This window comes from Otolemur garnettii, unplaced genomic scaffold, assembly GCF_000181295.1.
Source record: "Otolemur garnettii isolate 467f Iridium unplaced genomic scaffold, OtoGar3 scaffold00060, whole genome shotgun sequence".
NCBI lineage: Eukaryota > Metazoa > Chordata > Mammalia > Primates > Galagidae > Otolemur > Otolemur garnettii.
The window spans coordinates 220,144-239,143 of NW_003852455.1; the positions used below are offsets into that span (position 1 = coordinate 220,144).

Genomic DNA, 19,000 nt, shown 5'->3' on the forward strand with positions numbered 1-19,000 from the left:
AAAATATATGAACACACAATTCATAGAAAAGGAAACTCAATTGGTCGATAAATTCACAAAAAGATGCTCTTGTTTGCTAGTAAACAGGGAAATACAAATTAAACAATGAAATAGCAATTCACCACCATTTTACTGGCAAAAATAAAAGTCTGATAATACTGGCCAGGTGCAGTGGCTTGTGTCTGTAATCTCAGCACTCTGGGAGGTGGAGGCAGGAGGATCACTTGAGTTTAGGAGTTCATGACCAGCCTGAGCAAGTGTGAGACAACACCCCACACCCCACCCCCTCACCCCCCTACCCCCGTCTCTACTAAAAATAGAAAAACTAGCAGGCTTTGGGGTTGTGTGTCTGGCAACTGTAGTCCCAGCTATTCAGAAGCTAAGGCAAAAGGATCTTTTAAGCCCAAGAGTTGGAGGTTGTTGTGAGCTATGACACCACAGCACTCTATTCAGGGCAACAAAGTGAGACTCTGTCTCAAAAACAAACAAACAAATAAATAAAACAATTACTGTTCAGATACTTGGAACAGATACTAGAACAGAGCCAGAACCTGAGAAAGTCTTTGCCTCCCTAGAGTTTATGTTACCCCAGCATGGACAACAAATACATAAACAACTATGTAAATAACCTCGGTGTGGTGGAGGGTGGCACCTTCACAGGGGTAGGGGTGGAGGTGGGGGGGTGGGGGTGGGAGTGGGTGGGTCAGGGGAGGCTAGCTGAGCAGATTCATGTGAGCAGAGAGCTCAGCAGTGTGGAGCCAGCCACCAGGATCTCAGAAGGAAAGCCTGACAGGCCAAGGCCAAGTATAAAGTCCTCGAGGGGTAACAGCTGGCTTGGTTGCTTTGTGGAAGGAGTAGCAGGGGAATCCCAAGCCTCCATAAACAAAGAGCTGAGCTGCAGCAACTCAGTCTGGAGATCAGGCATGTGGGAGAGGGTGAGGAATCCTGTGAGGAGACCTGGGGTTAGAGGCAAAACGGGAACCAGGCAGAATGAGGGAAGGGAGTTTTTCAAGACGGAGAAGGCAGATAGGGAAAGTGAAGACCAGGAAAGGCTTTGCCTTTTTGCTTGTGAAAGGGTGGTTTCTGCCCTCAGTGAGCTGATGAAGACAAGAGTGAGGGGGGAAGTTTGAGAGGTTTCCACTAGTGACTCCCCCTCCCAACAAGGGAATATTGGCTTTTGGAAACCTACTAAATTAATTGACTTTTTCCTATCTAGACTTTACCTATTTTCTGTATTTTTTTTTTTTTTTTGTAGAGACAAAGTCTCATTTTATCGCCCTCAGTAGAGTGCCGGGGCGTCACACAGCTCACACAGTTTTGACGCTGAGGCAAAGGAAGCGCCTAAGCCTAGGAGTTGGAGGTTGCTGTGAGCTCTGAGACCATGGCATTCTACCTAGGGCAACAGCTTGAGCATTCTTTTGCCTCAACCTCCCAAGTATCTGGGACTATAAGAAGCCACTACACCCAGCCAGTTTTTCTGTTTTTGGTAGAGACAGGGTCTCACTCTTGCACAGCCTGGTCTTGAACTCCTGAACTCAAGCAATTCACCCACCTTAGCCTCCCAGAGTGCTAGGATTATAGGCATCAGCGACTGCATCCAGTCTACTTTTTATTTTTTTAAGTTAATTACCTTCTGATAATTACCTTCACACTTGATATCAGCCAGGAGACTGAGAAGTGATAAATTACTTTCAAATCACCAATTTTTATACATGTATATCATAATTTTCTAGCATATTAACTTTGGACATTATCTGTGGCTGCCTCTGTGATACAAGACAAATCAGCACACTTAGCACCAACCTTCTATTTTATTTTCTCCATATAAGTATATCAATACTTTATTTTCATTATCTTTTTTTTTTTTAGAGACAGAGTCTCACTTTATCACCCTTGGTAAATTGCTGTTACATCACAGCTCACAGCAACCTCCAGCTCCTGGGCTTAGGCGATTCTCTTGCTTCAGCCTCCAGAGTAGCTGGGAACACAGGCGTCTGCCACAATACCTGGCTATTTTTTTGTTGCAATTTGGCTGGGGCCAGGTTTCAACCCTCCACCCTCAGGGTATGGGGCTGGCACCCTACCCACTGAGCCACAGGCATGACCCTTATTTCATTATCTTTATAGGTTTATATACTATATCTATAGTTAATTTATTATTTTGTCACCTATGAACAGTACTTCTTGACTTTCCATTTTGTAAGGTAAAGGCATTAATAATCTCTTTCCTTCAGCTCTTTTCTAACCCCCTCTTCCCAATCAAATATTTTCAACGTAGTTGTAGTTTTACTATATGTGCTAATTTTGCATTCTGCTTTTTTTTTTAGACAGAATCTCACTCTGTCACCCTGGGTTGAGTGCTGTGGTGTCATAACTCACAGCAACTTCAAACTTTTGGGCTCAAGGGATCCTTTTGCCTCAGCCTCCCAAGTAGCTGCAACTACAGGCACCTGCCACAAACGCCAGCTATTTTGTTGTTATTGTTGTAGTTGTCGTTGTTTAGCAGGCCTGGGCTGGGTTAAAACCTGCCAGTCCTGGTGTATGTGGCTGGCAGCCTAACCACTGAGCTACGGGGCACTGAGCCTAAAAACTTTTTTTTTAATTTAGCTGTTTTGCTGCTTTTTTTTGAGACAGAGCCTCAAGCTGTCGTCCTGGGTACAGTGTCATGGCATCACAGCTCACAGCAACCTCTAACTCCTGGGCTCAAGCGAGTCTCCTGCCTCCACCTTGCAATTAGCTGGGACTACAGGCGCCCGCCACAATGCCTGGCTATTTTTTGGTTGCAGCCATCATTGTTGTTTGGCTGGCTGGATTCGAACCCGCCAGCTCAGGTGTATGTAGCTAGTGCCTTAGCTGCTTGAGCCACAGGCACAGAGCCTGTTTTTGCTTCTTATAGAAGCAGAGAGAATGGTAGTTACCAAATACTCAGGGCATATGTGGGGTTAATTTGGAAGAAATTGTCAAAGGATACAAAAATTTCAGTTAGCAGATGGAGTAAGTTCAAGAGCTCTATTGTACAACATGGTGACTATGTTTAATAACAATGTACTGTGTCATACACTTAAGAACTGTTAAGAGAGTATGTTTTAAATGTTCACACAACAAAAAATGGTGAGTATATATGAGGTAATTCACTATTTCAGAATTCTACAAAGTATACTTATAAGAAAATACCATGCTGGCTCAGCGCCTGTGGCTCAAGTGGCTAAGGCGCCAGCCATGTACACCCAAGGTGGCGGGTTCGAGTCCAGCCCGGGCCTGCCAAACAACAATGACGGCTGCAACCAAAAAATAGCCGGGCATTGTGGCGGGCGCCTGTGGTCCCAGCTACTTGGGAGGCGGAGGCAGGACACTCGCTTGAGCCCAGGAGTTGGAGGTTGCTGTGAGCTGAGATGCCATGGCACTCTACCCAGGGGGACAGCTTGAGGCTCCTGTCTCAAAAAAAAAAAAAAAGAAAAGAAAAGAAAAAGAAAATACCATGCTGTACACCATAAATATATACAAATTTTATTTGTCAGTCTCTCTGTCTCTCTTTTCTTTCTTTTGAGACTGGGTCTTGCTCTGTCACCTAGACTAGAGTGATCATAGCTCACTGCAACCTCAGACCCCTGTGCTCAAGTGAAGATCCTCCTGCTTAAGCCACACAAGTAGCTAGGACTATAGGCATGTGCTACCACATGTAGCTAAGTTTCCTAATTTTTTGTAGAGACGGGATCTCGCTATGTTGCTCAGGTTTGTCTCGAACTCCCTGGCCTCAGCCTACCAAAGTGCTAGGATCAGAGGGATGAGCTACCTCACCCAGCCCAAATTGTAGATTCATGTCTGCTAACATGACGTCTGGCACTGGAGGTAGAAAAATGAATAGGTCCTGCTGACCCCTAATTCAAAAATTTTGCTAATTATATAAAATTTATTCAGTTTCTATATCCTGGTTCAAGTAGACCTTAACATACTTAGAATTATCTGATCTAGGCTCCCGTCCATGCACAAGAATGCACAAGTTTTTCTTGGTCACATGTTGGATACTGTAGGTCTAAAAATTAGTCATTCTTCTGTATGGGTGGGAACCCAGACCAGATAGTTCTAGATCTAATAAGGCAATTTATATCCAAGTCAGGAAGCCCATGTTCTCCTCCCTCAGTCCTGGTCTTCAGCTCACTGCAGTCTGCCTTCTCCTATCTAGCATTGGGCCTTATGGAAATTGCCCTCATGAGCATCATGACCTCGTTTGTCCTGGGCTCAATTGCCATCTACCTGGAAGATGCTATCTACCTATACAAGAACACCCGCTGCCCCATCAAGAGGAAAACTCTGCTCTGGAGTAGCTCTGCACCTACGGTGAGAGAAGGCCCTGTAGCTTCCCTCTGGAAGGGACTGGAAAGGAGGCAGGTACCCTTTTGAGAATTCCTCTAAACTCAGCAATTCATGTCAGCCAAGAGTTGCCTGCCACTACCACCTTGGGGGGTTGTAATCTGATCTCTATTTGGAATTAGGACCCCTGGAAGGTCAACAGGTAAAGAGATGGAGTATTTGAATCCTGAGGGGTGCAGAGACAGCTGGAGAACCCACCCCACCCACCAGCAGTCCCACTCTGTACTCCTCTGCCACTGTATTGGTGTTAAAAGCAAACCTCCTTGCAAAGGCAGAGCATGATTCCTCAGAGTATAGGAGGGAAAGAATTTTTTTCCATAGGGTCATTATCAGCTCTACCTTTATGCTGTAGCCTTTAAACTTACTCCCACAGCCATTATATAGGTCCTTGGTTTGCTTTCCAACTGGCAACTCTTAATTTTTTTTCCTTTTTCTTTTCTTCTTTTTTGAGATGGGGTCTCACTCTATCACCCACACTGGACTACAGTGGTGTGATCATAGCTCACTACAGTCTTGAACTCCTGGGCTCAAGTGATCTACCACTCTCAGCCTTCCAAGTAGCTGGGGCTACAGGTACTCACCACCATGTCCTGCTAATTTTTTATTATTTTGTAGTAATGGGGTCTTGCTACATTGCCCAGGCTGATCTTGAACTCCTGACCTCATTGCCCAGGCTGATCTTGAACTCCTGACCTCAAATGATCCTCCCACCTCAGTCTTCTAAAGTGCGGAGATTACAGGTTTGAGTCACCATGCCCAGCCTCACACGGCAACTTTTAAGGAATGGTACCTCAGGCCAGGCACAGTGGCTCACATGTGTAACCTAGCAATCTGGGAGGCTGAGGCAGGTGGATTGCTTGAGCTCATGAGTTCAAGACCCACTTGAGCAACAGTGACACCCCTGTCTTAAAAATATCTGGGCATGGGCAGCACCTTTGGCTCAGTGAGTAGGGCACTGGCCCCATATACAGAGGGTGGTGGGTTCAAACCCAGCCCCGGCCAAATTGCAATAAGAAAATAGCCGGGCGTCGTAGCAGGCTCCTGTAGTCCCAGCCACTTGGGAGGCTGAGGCAAGAGAATCACCTAAGCCCAAGAGCTGGAGGTTGCTGTGAGCTGTGTGATGCTATGGCACTCTACCAAGGGTGATAAACTGAGACTGTGTCTCTACAATTAAAAAAAAAAAAGCTGGGCATTGTGTGGACACTTGTAGTCCTAGATACTTGGGAGGCAGAGACAAGAGGATTGTTTAAGCGCAAGAGTTTGAGATTGCTGTAAGCTATCATGTCATGGCACTCTACAAAGGGTTTCAAAGTAAGACTGTCTCAAAAAAAAAAAAAAGAAAAGAAAAGAAAAAAAAGGAATGGTGACTCAAATGTATAGGTTTTGCTTCCTTGAGCCCTTGTCACAAAAGGTTTGAATGGTCCTCCTCCCTTCCTCCCTCCTCAACTGCTCCTTGCTCCCTTCCAAGCAGGTAGTGTCTGTATTCTGCTACTTTGGTCTCTGGATTCCTCGTTCCCTCATGCTTGTGGAAATGGCCATAACCTCGTGAGTATCCTGGACTACCCCCACCTCTGGGCTCAGTATCCTCTGGGGTCTCCTGTTTCCCACTAACTAGGACTCCAGAGTCCATGTCTTTAATCCCAGTTGATCATGAATCTAGCCCCTCCCAATTTGTGCTAATACAGAGCTCTATTCAGGGAATGCCTTATTTTGTCACATTGCTTAGTCATCTCTTTATTCCCATAGTTCCAAATTTCCCTCATCTCCTGTCTTCTGGACCCTGTCCTCTCTCTCTCTCTCAGGACATCCAGAATGCCCAGCCCCTATCATCCGCCCCTCAGTATGCCCCACTTCTTCCTGCAGCCTTTCTCTCTTTGATAGCAAAGTGATGTCCCTCAGCTGGCACCCCCACCATGTGCTCACAGTCCCACTTCTCTCCCCACCCTAGGTTTTATGCCATATGTTTTTACCTCCTGATGCTGGTCATGGTGGAGGGCTTTGGTGGGAAGGAGGCTGTGCTGAGGACACTGAGGGACACTCCAATGAGGATCCACACAGGCCCCTGCTGCTGTTGCTGCCCCTGCTGCCCACAGATTGTGCTCACCAGGTAGGGGGAAGAAGGAGCACCCTAGAGGCATAGGCTGGTAGTCTCTTCTTGCCCTCTCCTAAGAGCCTCTTCTAGCTCTCTATCCCTGCTTTAAGACTGGAAATTAAGCTCAAATGGGCAAAGCCATGATGAAAGGGTGATCATCCCACAGCCAGGACCCACACATGGGCATCAATCCAGGAGAGACTGAGAAAGGAGAACTCCTAAGTGCCCATCACTTACGCAGTGAGTTTAATTAAGTAAGCCACATAGGGAAAACTAGACTTTGGGCCATTTGTTTCCCTCTTCTGCCCATTGTGGTGAATGAGGCTGAGGCCAACACTCTGAGAGCTCTTGCTCAAAAGGCAGCATTCTGGTCTAGGGGGGAGTGAGAGACAAAGCAGGTTCCCAATGCTCTCAACATTCTGGCTTCTTCCTGTGCTCCCATCCATTTAACCATTTTTGTGTCTACAAAGGCAGCTAAGCCTCAGAACCAAGTGAGGGAGCCAAAAGGTCTTCTTGGGGTGGGTGGTGTGGGGGTCAGTGTTCTTAATTCCCTTCTCTCCTTAGGAAGAAACTTCGGTTGCTGATGTTAGGCCCATTCCAATATGCCTTCTTCAAGATAACGCTGGTCCTGGTGGGCTTGTTTCTCATCCCTGATGGCATCTATGACCCAGCAGATGTAAGCCAGGAGTAAGGGGCAGCAAAGTCCAAAACCCTTGGTAAAGGGCCCCACAGATAGGATGGCTGTGGAAGAGTAGAGGCTTAGTGACTCCAGTGGGGAGAGACAAAAGTGGAATAGGCCAAGACACTGGGTTTTTTTTTTATTACCTTACCCACATGGAAGAAGAGAGATAAAGGAGAGGGCTTGCCCACCTCACTGACTACTTTCTGGTCTGCCATCAGATTTCTGAGAAGAGCACAGCTCTATGGATTAATGTTTTTCTTGGTGTGTCCACCCTGTTGGCTCTCTGGACCCTGGGCATCCTTTTCCGTCAAGCCAAGCTGCACCTGGGTGAGCAGAATATAGGAGGAAAATTTGTTCTATTCCAGGTAACTATACCATGGGAGAGAAAAGATGTTTAATAATAGATTTTTTAAAAAGAAAAAACAGATTGGGGTTGGGAAGTGAATAAAGGGTAAAAGTGGGTCTGGGAATCTTTCTCTTAAGCCTCAGGTTTTTCCCTTAAGATCTGGAAAATTATCCTTGCCCTTTTTACTTTTTTGCCTTTCTGTGCTGTAATAGTTTCCCAGGGCTGCCATGATAAAACACCACAAACCAGGTGGCTTAAAGCAACAGAAATTTATTGTCTCACGGTTCTGGAGGCTGAAAGTCCAAAATCAAGGTGTCAGCAGGGCCACGCTCCTTCTGAAACCTAAAGAGGAATTTCCTTCCTTGCCTCTTCCTAGTTACTGGTGTTTGCCAGGAATTCTTGGCATTCCTTAGCCAGCATTGGCATCAGTCCAGTTTCTGCTTCCATTGTTACATAATGTTCTCTCTTCAGGGTGTCCGTGTCTCTGTGTCACTTCTCCTATTTTTATGACCCCAGCCATGTTGGATTAAGGGCCCACACTATTCCATTATAACCTTAACTAGTTATATCTACAACATGTTTCTAAATATGGTCACATTCTGAAGTAGTGGGGGTCAGGACTTAAACATATTTGGGGGCCATAATTCAACCTATAATGTGTTTGTTATCAAATCTTCGTAAATTCTTCTACCCTTGCCTTTTCCTTTACTTTTCTACCTATTAGTTCTTAAAATTCTATAATCCATCAACCATCAGCAGCATTATCATAACTGCAACTATTCACTACCTACACCATATACTAGGCACTTTTCATGTATTACATTTAAATTCTCACAATAATCTAGGAGTCATTATTATTTCCATTTTACAAGGGAGGAAACAGAGACTAGAGATGTTCTGAGGCTTAATCAAAGGCACATAAACGATGGGACTAGAATTTACAGCCACATTCCTTCTCATCACACCGCCTCTTCATCTTCACACTTCTGAAAATTCTTTCAAAGGCAAGTTTGTCCACCTATGCTTTGCATTCTCTAAGCCCAAGATGACTTTTCTACCAAATGTAATGACTTATAAATACAATCTTGTTTTCCTTCTCTCTCCATTCTGTCTCCTCATTGGGTTCTTTGTTCTCTGTTCTTTGTAGTTAACAGAGTGATTTCACATGCATTCGTATTTAATTTAAGCAGAAGTTTCTCAAACGTTAATATCCAGGCATACAGTAGGTAGAACTGAAGAGGCTGTGGGAAAAGAGAAGGAAGTTCCTGATATGACATCAGGGAGTAAGGGGTAGAAAGGATCTGGGTCTCAGAAGCACTTAAGGTCAGGACAAAATGATAAGAGCCTTGTGATTGCCAAGCCTGCCAATAATTATTGTGGGAGAAGGCTGGACAAGCCAAGCCTGCCTTGAAGAAGTTGATGTTTCAGCAGTGTGCTCAGGGAGGCCAATACTAAGATAAACGGTGCTTTGGGGGGCCCCTGCAGAGATCTTCTCTTCCTTCCTTCTTTTCTTCTTTATTGTAGCAAAATACACTTAACATTCACACTGTTGTGCAACCATCACCATCCTCCATCTTCAGAATTTCTTTCATCTTGTAAAACTGAAACTCTATATCCACTAAACACTAATTCCCTTTACCCCCTGCCCCAGACCCTGGCATAGCAGAGTTGTCAAAGGGTACTTTTCCTAGGTTCAAGTGATCCTCCTGTCTCAGCCTTCCAACTACCCGAGACTGTAGGCAGCTGCCACAATGCCTGGCTATTTTTTAATTAATTAATTAATTAATTTTTTAGACAGAGCATCACTTTGTTGCCCTTGGTAGAGCGTGTAATGTCATAGCTCACAGCAACCTCAAACTCTTGGGCTCAAGCAATCCTGTGGTCTAAGCCTCCCAAGTAGGTGGGACTATAGACACCACAATGCCTGTCAAGTTTTTCTATTTTTAGTAGAGATGGGGATCTCACTCTTGCTCAGGTTGGTCTCAAACTTGTGAGCTCAAGCAGTCCACCAACTTCTGCCTCCCAGAGTGCTAGGATCACAAGCATGAGCTACTGCGCCCAGCCAATTTTTCTATTTTTAGTAGAGATGAGATCTCGCTCTTGGTCAGGCTGCTCTTGAACTCCTGAGCTCAAGGGAGCCTCCTGCCTTGGCCTCCCAGAGTGCTAGCAATACAGGTGTGAGCTACCCATGCCTGGCCTAATTGTCCATTATTTTTGGAGCAGGAATCTCAGGTACTTGAGCTAGATGGCATTATTTTTCTCTAATCATCCACCTTTTTCATCCATCCATCAAGCACTCACTAGTAGCCATGGCTGAGATAGGGAAATGAAAACTAATCTCCTAAATCAGATCTTATTATTTCTTGTTAGCAATTTTGATAAAATATTGGGTAGGAGATTGTAATTTGCATAAAGATACAAACCCCACAAATTTTTAACCAAGTGTTGAGTCTCAATCCTCTATAAGTGTACAGATCTAATTCTGGGCAGCATCTGCACAGTGGAAGGACAAGGCCCACATCAGCACCACGGACAGCAAGTTCCAACCCACCCTTGCCTCTTTTCTGATTTGCAGGTGCTCCTCATCCTGACTGCCCTGCAGCCCTCCATTTTCTCAGTCTTGGCCAATGGTGGGCAGATTGCTTGTTCACCTCCCTTTTCCTCTAAAATCAGGTCTCAAGGTGAGCACATAAGAGCTCCTGTCCTGTTAGTGGAATGGGTGAGATAAAGGAGAGTCAGAAGAGAGGGCTTCAGAATAACGGTTAGAGCAGCCTAACTTCCACTCAGAATATTCAGAAAGAGACCTTCAAAAAAATCCAAGAAGAGGCTTTAAGGAGACTGTGACTTCTCTGATCATACAGAAAACTGCAACCCCACAGCTTGAGGTCAGCCCTGTACCCCAGGAAGCCATGGGTTCAATCTTCAGCTCCTGGGAAAGGAATGGGAAGGTTAAGAAACAGAAGTTAAGGCTGATTAAACACACTTAAGAAATAGCTTTAATGCTAGCCTCAGATCACAGAACATAAAGAGCCAAGTGGTGGTTCTGGTTCTACCATAAAATTTCTGTTACTTATCATGGTTTAGTATCTCTAGATTCTGGTTTGGGAATAAACTGGAGAAAGTGTTAGGGCTGCTAGTGAGATACCTCCTATATAACTTAGCATAACCTATATTATATTTCACCCTACCCTGTAGTAATGAATTGCCACCTCCTCATACTGGAGACTTTCTTGATGACTGTGCTGACAAGAATGTACTACAGAAAGAAAGACCACAAGGTTGGGTATGAAGCTTTCTCTTCTCCAGACCCAGACTTAAACATCAAAGCCTAAGGTGAACAGCTTAGACAACGAAAGAGATGCTATACTCATTAGGAGAGCACAGAATTTTTTCATTGTCTTTCAACCTTGACCAAATGGAGGATTGCCATTATCAGTTGGAAGATTACATCTGTCAAGATGAAGATAAACTATATACCATAGAATGGAATTGTTCTGGATCTTTCCTGGGAAAGGTATTACAAGATTTGCAATAAAAAAAATAAGATGAAGCCTGAAACTCTGTAACTGGGCACACTGTATTTGTAGGTACCACTATTAGTTCTTTAAAGCTTGTATATTGAAAGGTCACTCTGAGCTCTCTCAAAGCACATGAAATGGAGAAAGGTATACAGTAACATGTCTGGCGCATAGAAACAGGAGTAGAACTTGGCTAAGTAAAATAGCACCAGCCCCAGAGTCTTAAAGAAGCCAGGCTTCTGGAGAACAGACGGAAGGTGTTCTTTCCTTTACAGATGTGTCATTAAGGCTCTAATGACACTAAGCTTGGGGGAAGGCGTTATCTAGATCAGCCTCCCTTTGTAGGACAATGGCTCTTTGAGTTTTTTGTGCCAAGCTACAAAAGGAATCTCCCAGTAATATTGTCATGGAGCTTGATTTTGAGAAGAGAAATTAGGATGCAAAAACAAAGGAATTGAGAGTACAAGTAAGAGTACCAAGTGCACAAAATGTACCATACACATGTAGGCCAGGTCAAAAATGCAGGAAAAGTAACAATAGGTAAAACCACATTGCCTTTATTTGGGTAAATGACAAAAGCCAAGATAATGCTGAACAAATTAATAATACTCAGACAGGAAAATGAGAGGCTGAACCCTAATTGAAGAAAACTTCCCTGTGGACTCACACTGGTGATGGGGTGAACATTCATGCCAAGGCCAGTAGTTCTTTCCAAGACTCTTTTTTTCTTTTCAGGGTCCTCAATACAAACATCCCAACCCATCATGTTTCTGTGTTCAGAACAGTTAGTGTCTCCCAAAGAAGGGTTAGAAGGCTCACTTCAAACCTAAGGAACATAACTTGAGTCACCCTAATGTTAAACTTGGTGCTTTTGTTTTCTACCCCAATCTAAGTACAAACATAAAACTTAGGCAGACAGAAAATCTCTCTTCTAACTTTTCAAGAAAATTAACATTTAATAATATAATCCCAAGAATGTGTTCTGCTTATTTATTTGGAAAAATAGAAGCTAGGGACTACTCTTTATTCCATGACAATCTATGAGAGAAAACAAGAACAATTACTGTCATGACTTTGAAAAAAATAACCTTTAAAAATACTTATATTGGTAAGCTTAAAAAAATACTATTAGTTAAAAACATTGTTAAGGGAGCTTTTTTGTCTTACGTGTATGGTTTCAACTTCTGGCGAGAGTACATGCTGACAGAAAATCTAGAAGCTATGGCTTTTCAGGAATTAAAGAAAAGTAGCAAAATATAACTGATTGGGAAGGATTTTGGATATGCAATCTGGAATAGGATTAAGAAGGCAATAAGCTCCAGAAACTTAAGCTATCCGCAAATCGAGATAATCCAGAAAGGGACTAACAAAGCACTCAGAAGAACTATGTGGAGGGAGGGAATACCTAGAGACAGCCTGACCAGCTGTGTGCCAGAAGTAAAATAAGTATAACTCAGGTATAGCCTAAAGTTATTAGCAATCAAAAAAAGTCTCAATCTCCCTTACATTTTTTCTCCTCTTCAGGATTTTCAACTTTCTACATCCTTAATCTCTTTACCCATCTCTCTTTGGCTCTAGTTATCAGCAGCAGCTGTAACAATAAAAATGATCCATTTCTATTCCTCTAAAGTTTCAACCTCTATTCTTTAGAGCTCCTGAGTCTAGAGTATGGAAACAGCAAATGTTCTGCCCAGTCTACCTTAAGGTAACTATTGAACTGGCACCTACAGGATCTCTGTCCTACAGACAGAGGCTCTAAGATCAAGCAACTTTTAAGGCTCTCTCATATCTGCCACACTTGGCCCATCCAAATTGAATGCTCTCTTGTGCGGGATTCAGGGAAACAACTCCATACCTCAAACACAAGTATGGTTGTGGTGTACAGATCTCTAACTTCATTTAATTAGGCACAAAGGATCAACATCATTCTAACAGCTTCCTTCCTACACTCACCCTTGTCCAGCACCTAAGACTACATTTACTCCAAAGTATCTAACATGACACACCATAAACCGTTTTGCTTTCAATCAAAATTATTTGAAAACATACTGGTATAGAGAGACTGAGGCAGTAAAAGCTCATCAAAAGGGGTGAGAAATTCTTCCAAGAACCTATGTATTTACTGGCTCTAGCAGTCTTACAGACATTATCAGCCCAGAGGTCTCTCTCCAAGTGCAGGGCATACCAAAAGCCACCCACTAATAACAGAGGAGGAGGGCTCAAACATTTGGGACCCAGAAAATATGTTTAGGAGGAGTGACTGTGGAAGAAAACCACATTCTGAGCATTTTCCTGTCATCCAATTATACTTGGGCAATATGCACTTCAAGGGAAGGAGTAGGTGGGCTTCAGCATTGACTTTATTACCTCTATATACCAGGGAGAATCAAACAGAAACAAGCAGAATTCCCAAAGAAGGAAGACTGAAACAGAAAAGTTAAAATATAAGACTGTGGCTCGGCGCCTGTGGCTCAAGCGGCTAAGGCACCAGCCACATACACCTAAGGTGGCGGGTTCAAATCCCCAGCCCGGGCCTGCCAAACAACAATGATGGCTGCAACCGAAAAATGGCCAGGCGTTGCGGCAGGCGCCTGTAGTCCCAGCTACTTGGGAGGCTGAGGCAGGAGACTCGCTTGAGCCCAGGAGTTGGAGGTTGCTGTGAGCGTGATGCCATGGCACTCTACCCAGGGGGATAGCTTGAGGCTCCGTCTCAAAAAAAAAAAAAAAAAAATATATATATATATATATAAAAGACTGTATTATCACTTCCTGAGAAGAGTTAGAATGTAATTTTCATGGGCCATCAGGACAACAAGAAGTTTCCCCCTCTTTGTTCCTCTCCTCTGCTGTGCTCTGCCTCTCTGGGTGATTTGAGTTTTGAGAACCTAGGTAGTCCTGCCATGCAGGCAGGCAGGCAGTGATTCTAGCCTCTGACCCTCAGGAAGAACAGGTTTTATCAGAAAGTGTTTAGGAAGGGCACCATGAGATGCTCACAGTCCTAGCAAAGAGGCAAGAAAAGAGAAAATGTGGTTTTCTTAGATGAAAACACTAAAATCCACCCCCACAAGGGGCATTCATGAGTGATGGGGTGTGGGGCCTGGACATAAGCAATTGTTCTCTGATTCCAGCTACAGGATTATTGATGGTTGATAATCTGCTAGGTCATGTAGCTGAGAAGATAAGATGAGATTTAAAAATTAAATCATGCTTAACAGTAAATGTAAGCATCAGCATTCTTTCATTTAAAATTTAAGTGTTGAACCCCCCTGGGCAACCTAACAGGGCAGATGGGACATAACCACTAGGCATGTGTGAGTAAGAGGGAGAAAACCTACCATATTCTTGTCATGTGAGCCGGTGCTTTGTAGGATCGGTGGAGGGAAGTCCATGCCAGTTGTAGTTTTCAGAGGAAAAGAAACACTCCATGGGACACTGGTTCCAGTTAAGAACATTCTTAAGAGGGGTAGAGGTCAAGGCAAGGCTGTTGCTTTAGAAAAGAAGGTGTTTCCTTATGCTTTTGCCTCTGGGTTCTGTGCAATCTCTCTAACTTCAATATGGCTATGAGCAACATGGATTAACATCAAGTACAAACTGTAGATATTTACAAACTATTTTTTGTAAAAAGTTAGGTAATAGCACTGAAATAGGAGTGGCAGAGCCAGGGAATTACTCCCAGCAGGAAATGAATCTAAACAGACTTCACATAGGGTTGAGTATTGTCCCACTCCTCTCTTCAACACAGGAACCCTAAAAATGTTCCTTCCTTTAAAGGCAGATTATGGGAAAGAGAGTGACAAAAGCTCCCAAATAACTGGACAACAGAATTTTTCTGAGAAGATGAACACAGCAGAAAAACTGCAGTTGATGCCTCAAGGTCTGGTTCCATCCCCATCAGTGTCTTCATGGACCCCATTGGGTCCAATAAGAAACTCCTCAGGGAGTAAGAAAAGTTAGGCTCAGATCTCCTTCCCACAGCCACACTGACACATGTGCCAGCAGTATATCTAGGGGATTTGTGACTGTAATCAGCTTTTAGCTTTTTAAAAGGAAATCAAAATTATATTTCCCCCCAAATTACCCACCAGCATGGCTCATCAACTGAATGACTTGGTAAGCCACTTTGCTTTAGAACAAAAGGCAAATGCTTCACTGTATCAAGAAAAGGCCTCTGCATATTACACCACTTCCTTCTTCTGCCCACTCCTCAGGGGCAAAAAAATTAGTTCTATATACTATATTTGAAAGACTAATTTTTTAAAAATAAAAATGACAATTTCCCTGTCAAGATCACATCAACATAACAGTAAAACAAAGACCTTGGGAAGGGTAGATGGATGCAGAATAGGCCTCTAAGATATAGTCGGCCTTGTTCTTGGTGTGGGTGATTGATGTCTCTTGGAGGACAGACTATTTTTGTTCCCCCATTTCTAGGTCCTCTTGCTCCAATTGCCTTTCCTTTGTAGCTGTTCTTAAGTTTAGTGTTGGGATCACAATTTGAAATTCAACAGAGAGCTTCTGAAGGTGATGAGACAGAGGGAGGGGACAGGAAAGGAGGGATGAAAAATTAGTCTTCTTCATCCTCACTGATATCATAAGCTGCAGCCTTGTGCCTGGAGAGATTTGCTGGGGAGGAAGGTGGAGAAGTCTTGCCAGAGAAGGGCCATCGGAAGGAGGGGGAGGGGGAGCGTTCCCGAGTAGGGCTGCTGCTGGGACTCTGCTTTGGACTGATGGCCTGCAGCATCCGACCTTTTCCCTCTTTCAGCATATGTTTCTGGGAAGACCAAAAGTAAGAATTAGAAGAAATCTATGGGCCCTATTAAATCATCACTGGAGCACCTGAGACTTCAAATTATCATGACTGAATAAGCTACAGGAGGGACACAACTATAATTCTGAGCAATTTCCTCCCTAAAGTGGTTTATGCTATTCTATTTTATTTAAGGGTTCCTGCCTCCTACACATAGTCATCAAATTCTTCACTTCTAAGTCAAAGGAATTCTTTAGAAGGCTATTTAGTCTGTAGACCAGGTTCTAGGCAAAAACAAAGGAACTAATTCAGACAAAAGGGTACTTAGCCCTATTTTAGAGTTCTCAGATCCTTGCTAATGGCTAAGCAAGGTCTTATTTGCTTTGTTTTTTGTTTTGTTCGCAGTTTTTGACCAGGACTGGGTTTGAACCCACCACCTCCAGCATGTGGGACTGGCACCCTACCCTTTTGAACCACAGGCGCCACCCAAGGTCTTATTTGCTGAATCTTTTCTCTTTTTTTTTATCTTGAGACAGAGTCTCATCTCACTTTCACCCTCTGTAGAGTGCCATGGGGTCATAGCTCATAGTAACCTCAAACCTGTTCCTTAGCCTCCCAAGTAGCTGGGACTACAGGCACCCTCTACAATGCCCAGCTATTTTTAGAGACGGACTTGGAGTCGATATCTTGCTCAGGCTGGTCTCGAACCTGTGAGCTCAAGCAATCCACCCCACTTGGCCTCCCAGAATGCTAGGATTATAGGCGTGAGCCACCACCCTGGCTGAATCTTTCATTTAGTTTAAAAAGACTCTGCTGTGCCTCTAGGACAGAATCCTACTTTACCCAGGGATCCTGCAGCAGCTATTTGCAATGGAGGCAGCTTTCTTTTTACTGTTCTCTATTCTTTCCTCTCCTTTTATCTAAAATATATAATCTTTCTGTAAAGATTTTAAAGAACTTTCTGGAGATAGCTAAATGTAGTTCTGCCCAGATCAGGGGAATAGATTAGATAACCTTTTTTTGAGACAGAGTCTTACTTTATTGCCCTCAGTGAGTCCTGTGACATCTCAGCTCACAGCAATCTCAAACTCTTAGGATTATGCAATTCTTTTGCCTCAGCCTTTCAACTAGCTAGGACTACAGGCACCCACCACAACACCTGGCTTTTTTGTTGTTGTTTTTGAGACACAGCCTCAAGCTATCCCCCTGGGTAGAATGCTATGGCATCACAGCTCACAGCAACCTCCAACTCCTGAGCTTAAGTGGTTCTCCTGCCTCAGCCTCCCAAGTAGCTGGGACTACAGGCGCCAGCCACAACCCCCGGCTATTTTTTGGTTGTAGTTGTCATTGTTTGGCAGGCCCGGGCTGGATTAGAACCCGCCAGCTCTGGTGTATATGGCTAGTGCCTTAGCTGTTTGAGCTACAGGCACCAAGCCCACCCAGCTATTTTTTTGTTGTCGTTACAGTTGTCATCCTTGTTCGAATCTGGGCTGGATTCAAACCCACCAGCCTGGGTGTATGTGCCTAGCACCGTAACCACTGTGCTACAGGTGCTGGCCACATACATCAAGCTAGCCTAGATAACTTCTTAATGTTGATGTTCTTTTCCATCCAAGGGTTCTATAAATTTTTTTTTTTTTTTTAAGACAATGTCTTGCTCTGTTGCCTCAGCTAGGTACAATGGTGTCATCATAGCTCACTGCAACCTCCAATTCTTGGGCTCAAGCAATCCTCCTGCCTCAGCCTCCCAAGTAGTTGGGACTACAGGCATATACTACCACACCTGGCTAACTTTTCTATTTTTTGGTAGAGATGGGGTTGCACTTCTGCTCACGCTGGAATCTGAACTGCTGACCTCCAGCAATCCTCCCCCTACCTTAGCCTCTGAGAGTACTAGGATTATAGGCATGAGCCACTGCACCTGGCCAAAAAGTCTATAATTCTTTCCACAACATTGAAATTCTCTGAATTTCTCTGAAATTTTGAAACTATCCAGTGGGAATGAACATACTAGTGCTCCTTCTGGACCAAACATTTCCAGGAAACTTCCAATGAATTCTCGGGACTTCTCTTCCCATTTCTGAATGAGGTCAATGCTTTTTTCCTCCACCTTCTGAACAAATTCTTTCGACTTTTCCTCCACATCTTTCACTTTCTTCTTCACCTTGTCAACTCGCTCCTGCAAGTGGTATTTCTTCTCCTAGGGAAAGAAATAACTATTTTGAGAAATAAAATTCATTCTGACCTTTTCTACTAAGAAGAAAGAATAAACATGGCTCAAGAATTCCAGTGACATTCTTTTCAGACTTCAGAGTTGTGTTTTGCTTTACCCCATACTTTTTTTGCACAATAACTTATAAGACATGGTCTGAATGGTCATCTTATACAAAAGTATAATAATTCTATATTGTGGGAGTTCAGGTTAAATGTACAGTAATAGACAGACAAGCAGCCAAATGAAGTCAGATTTTTAAGATAAAACATAAATTTGGAACATAATCCAACATGACTCAAAGCTCATTCTAGGTAGAGATACAGAATCAGCAAATAGATCACCCCATAATATTGCCAAGAATAAATTGATTATAATATATTGAAAGTGGGAGTATTAGATCTTTTAATTTATTATACTTGATTTTTTCCCCCTCCTATCACTGACTTATTCTATAATTTTAGATGAGTTGTGTATTTTATTTTGTAGTACTTGGATGTCCCTTTACTCTTTGGACTTATCAACTATCTTAAAACTAAGGAAAAATCTATTTTTAAAAATGGAACACTGAACAGATATTTTATTTAAGAAAAAGATAAAGAGGGTGACGTCTGTGGTTCAGTGAGTAAGGCCGGTCCCATATACCAAGGGTGGCAGGTTTGAACCCAGCCCTGGCCAAACTGCAACAAAAAATAAACCAGGCATTGTAGCAGGTGCCTGTAGTCCCAGCTACTCAGGAGACTGAGGCAAGAGAATCGCCTAAGCCCAGGAGCTGGAGGTTGCTGTGAACTGTGATGCCACAGCACTCTCCTGAGGGCAACATAGTAAAAAAAAAGAAAGAAAAAGAAAAGAAACTGCTCTTGTTTTATTCTCCGTATAAAGAGGTTAACATAATGTTACCTATAAAGAGCCATTCGGGTGGCGCCTGTGGCTCAGGAGTAAGGTGCCAAGCCCATATGCCAGAGGTGGTGGGTTCAAACCCAGCCCTGGCCAAAAACTGCAAAAAAAAAAAAAAATATATATATATATATA

The 19,000-nt window shown here is 43.5% G+C and overlaps 2 protein-coding genes across 4 annotated transcripts in view; one reads left to right on the forward strand and one right to left on the reverse strand.

The window, feature by feature from the left end:
• SLC51A (solute carrier family 51 alpha subunit) overlaps positions 1-11,472 on the forward strand; it is a 17,328-nt gene extending 5,856 nt beyond the window's left edge. Inside the window, exons 3-9 of the mRNA XM_003792663.3 lie at positions 4,184-4,338; positions 5,843-5,916; positions 6,320-6,478; positions 7,028-7,139; positions 7,364-7,510; positions 10,067-10,172; positions 10,687-11,472. Coding sequence (XP_003792711.1) covers positions 4,184-4,338; positions 5,843-5,916; positions 6,320-6,478; positions 7,028-7,139; positions 7,364-7,510; positions 10,067-10,172; positions 10,687-10,823 — 890 coding nt within the window. The 3' untranslated portion in view covers positions 10,824-11,472. The remainder of the gene's footprint in view (positions 1-4,183; positions 4,339-5,842; positions 5,917-6,319; positions 6,479-7,027; positions 7,140-7,363; positions 7,511-10,066; positions 10,173-10,686) is intronic.
• The window catches only part of PCYT1A (phosphate cytidylyltransferase 1, choline, alpha), a 53,805-nt gene continuing 42,550 nt past the window's right edge, over positions 7,746-19,000 (reverse strand). The window contains exons 8-10 of one of the 3 annotated variants that reach the window (XM_023514843.1): positions 17,768-17,956; positions 14,345-15,780; positions 7,746-8,732 (exon numbers count right to left, since the gene is read on the reverse strand). In XM_023514843.1, the coding sequence (XP_023370611.1) occupies positions 15,574-15,780; positions 17,768-17,956 (396 nt within the window). In that variant the 3' untranslated portion in view covers positions 7,746-8,732; positions 14,345-15,573. Of the gene's footprint in view, positions 8,733-11,550; positions 11,836-14,344; positions 15,781-17,767; positions 17,957-19,000 lie in introns of those variants that run through there. The other 2 variants (XM_003792664.3, XM_023514844.1) reach the window with 2 other exon arrangements.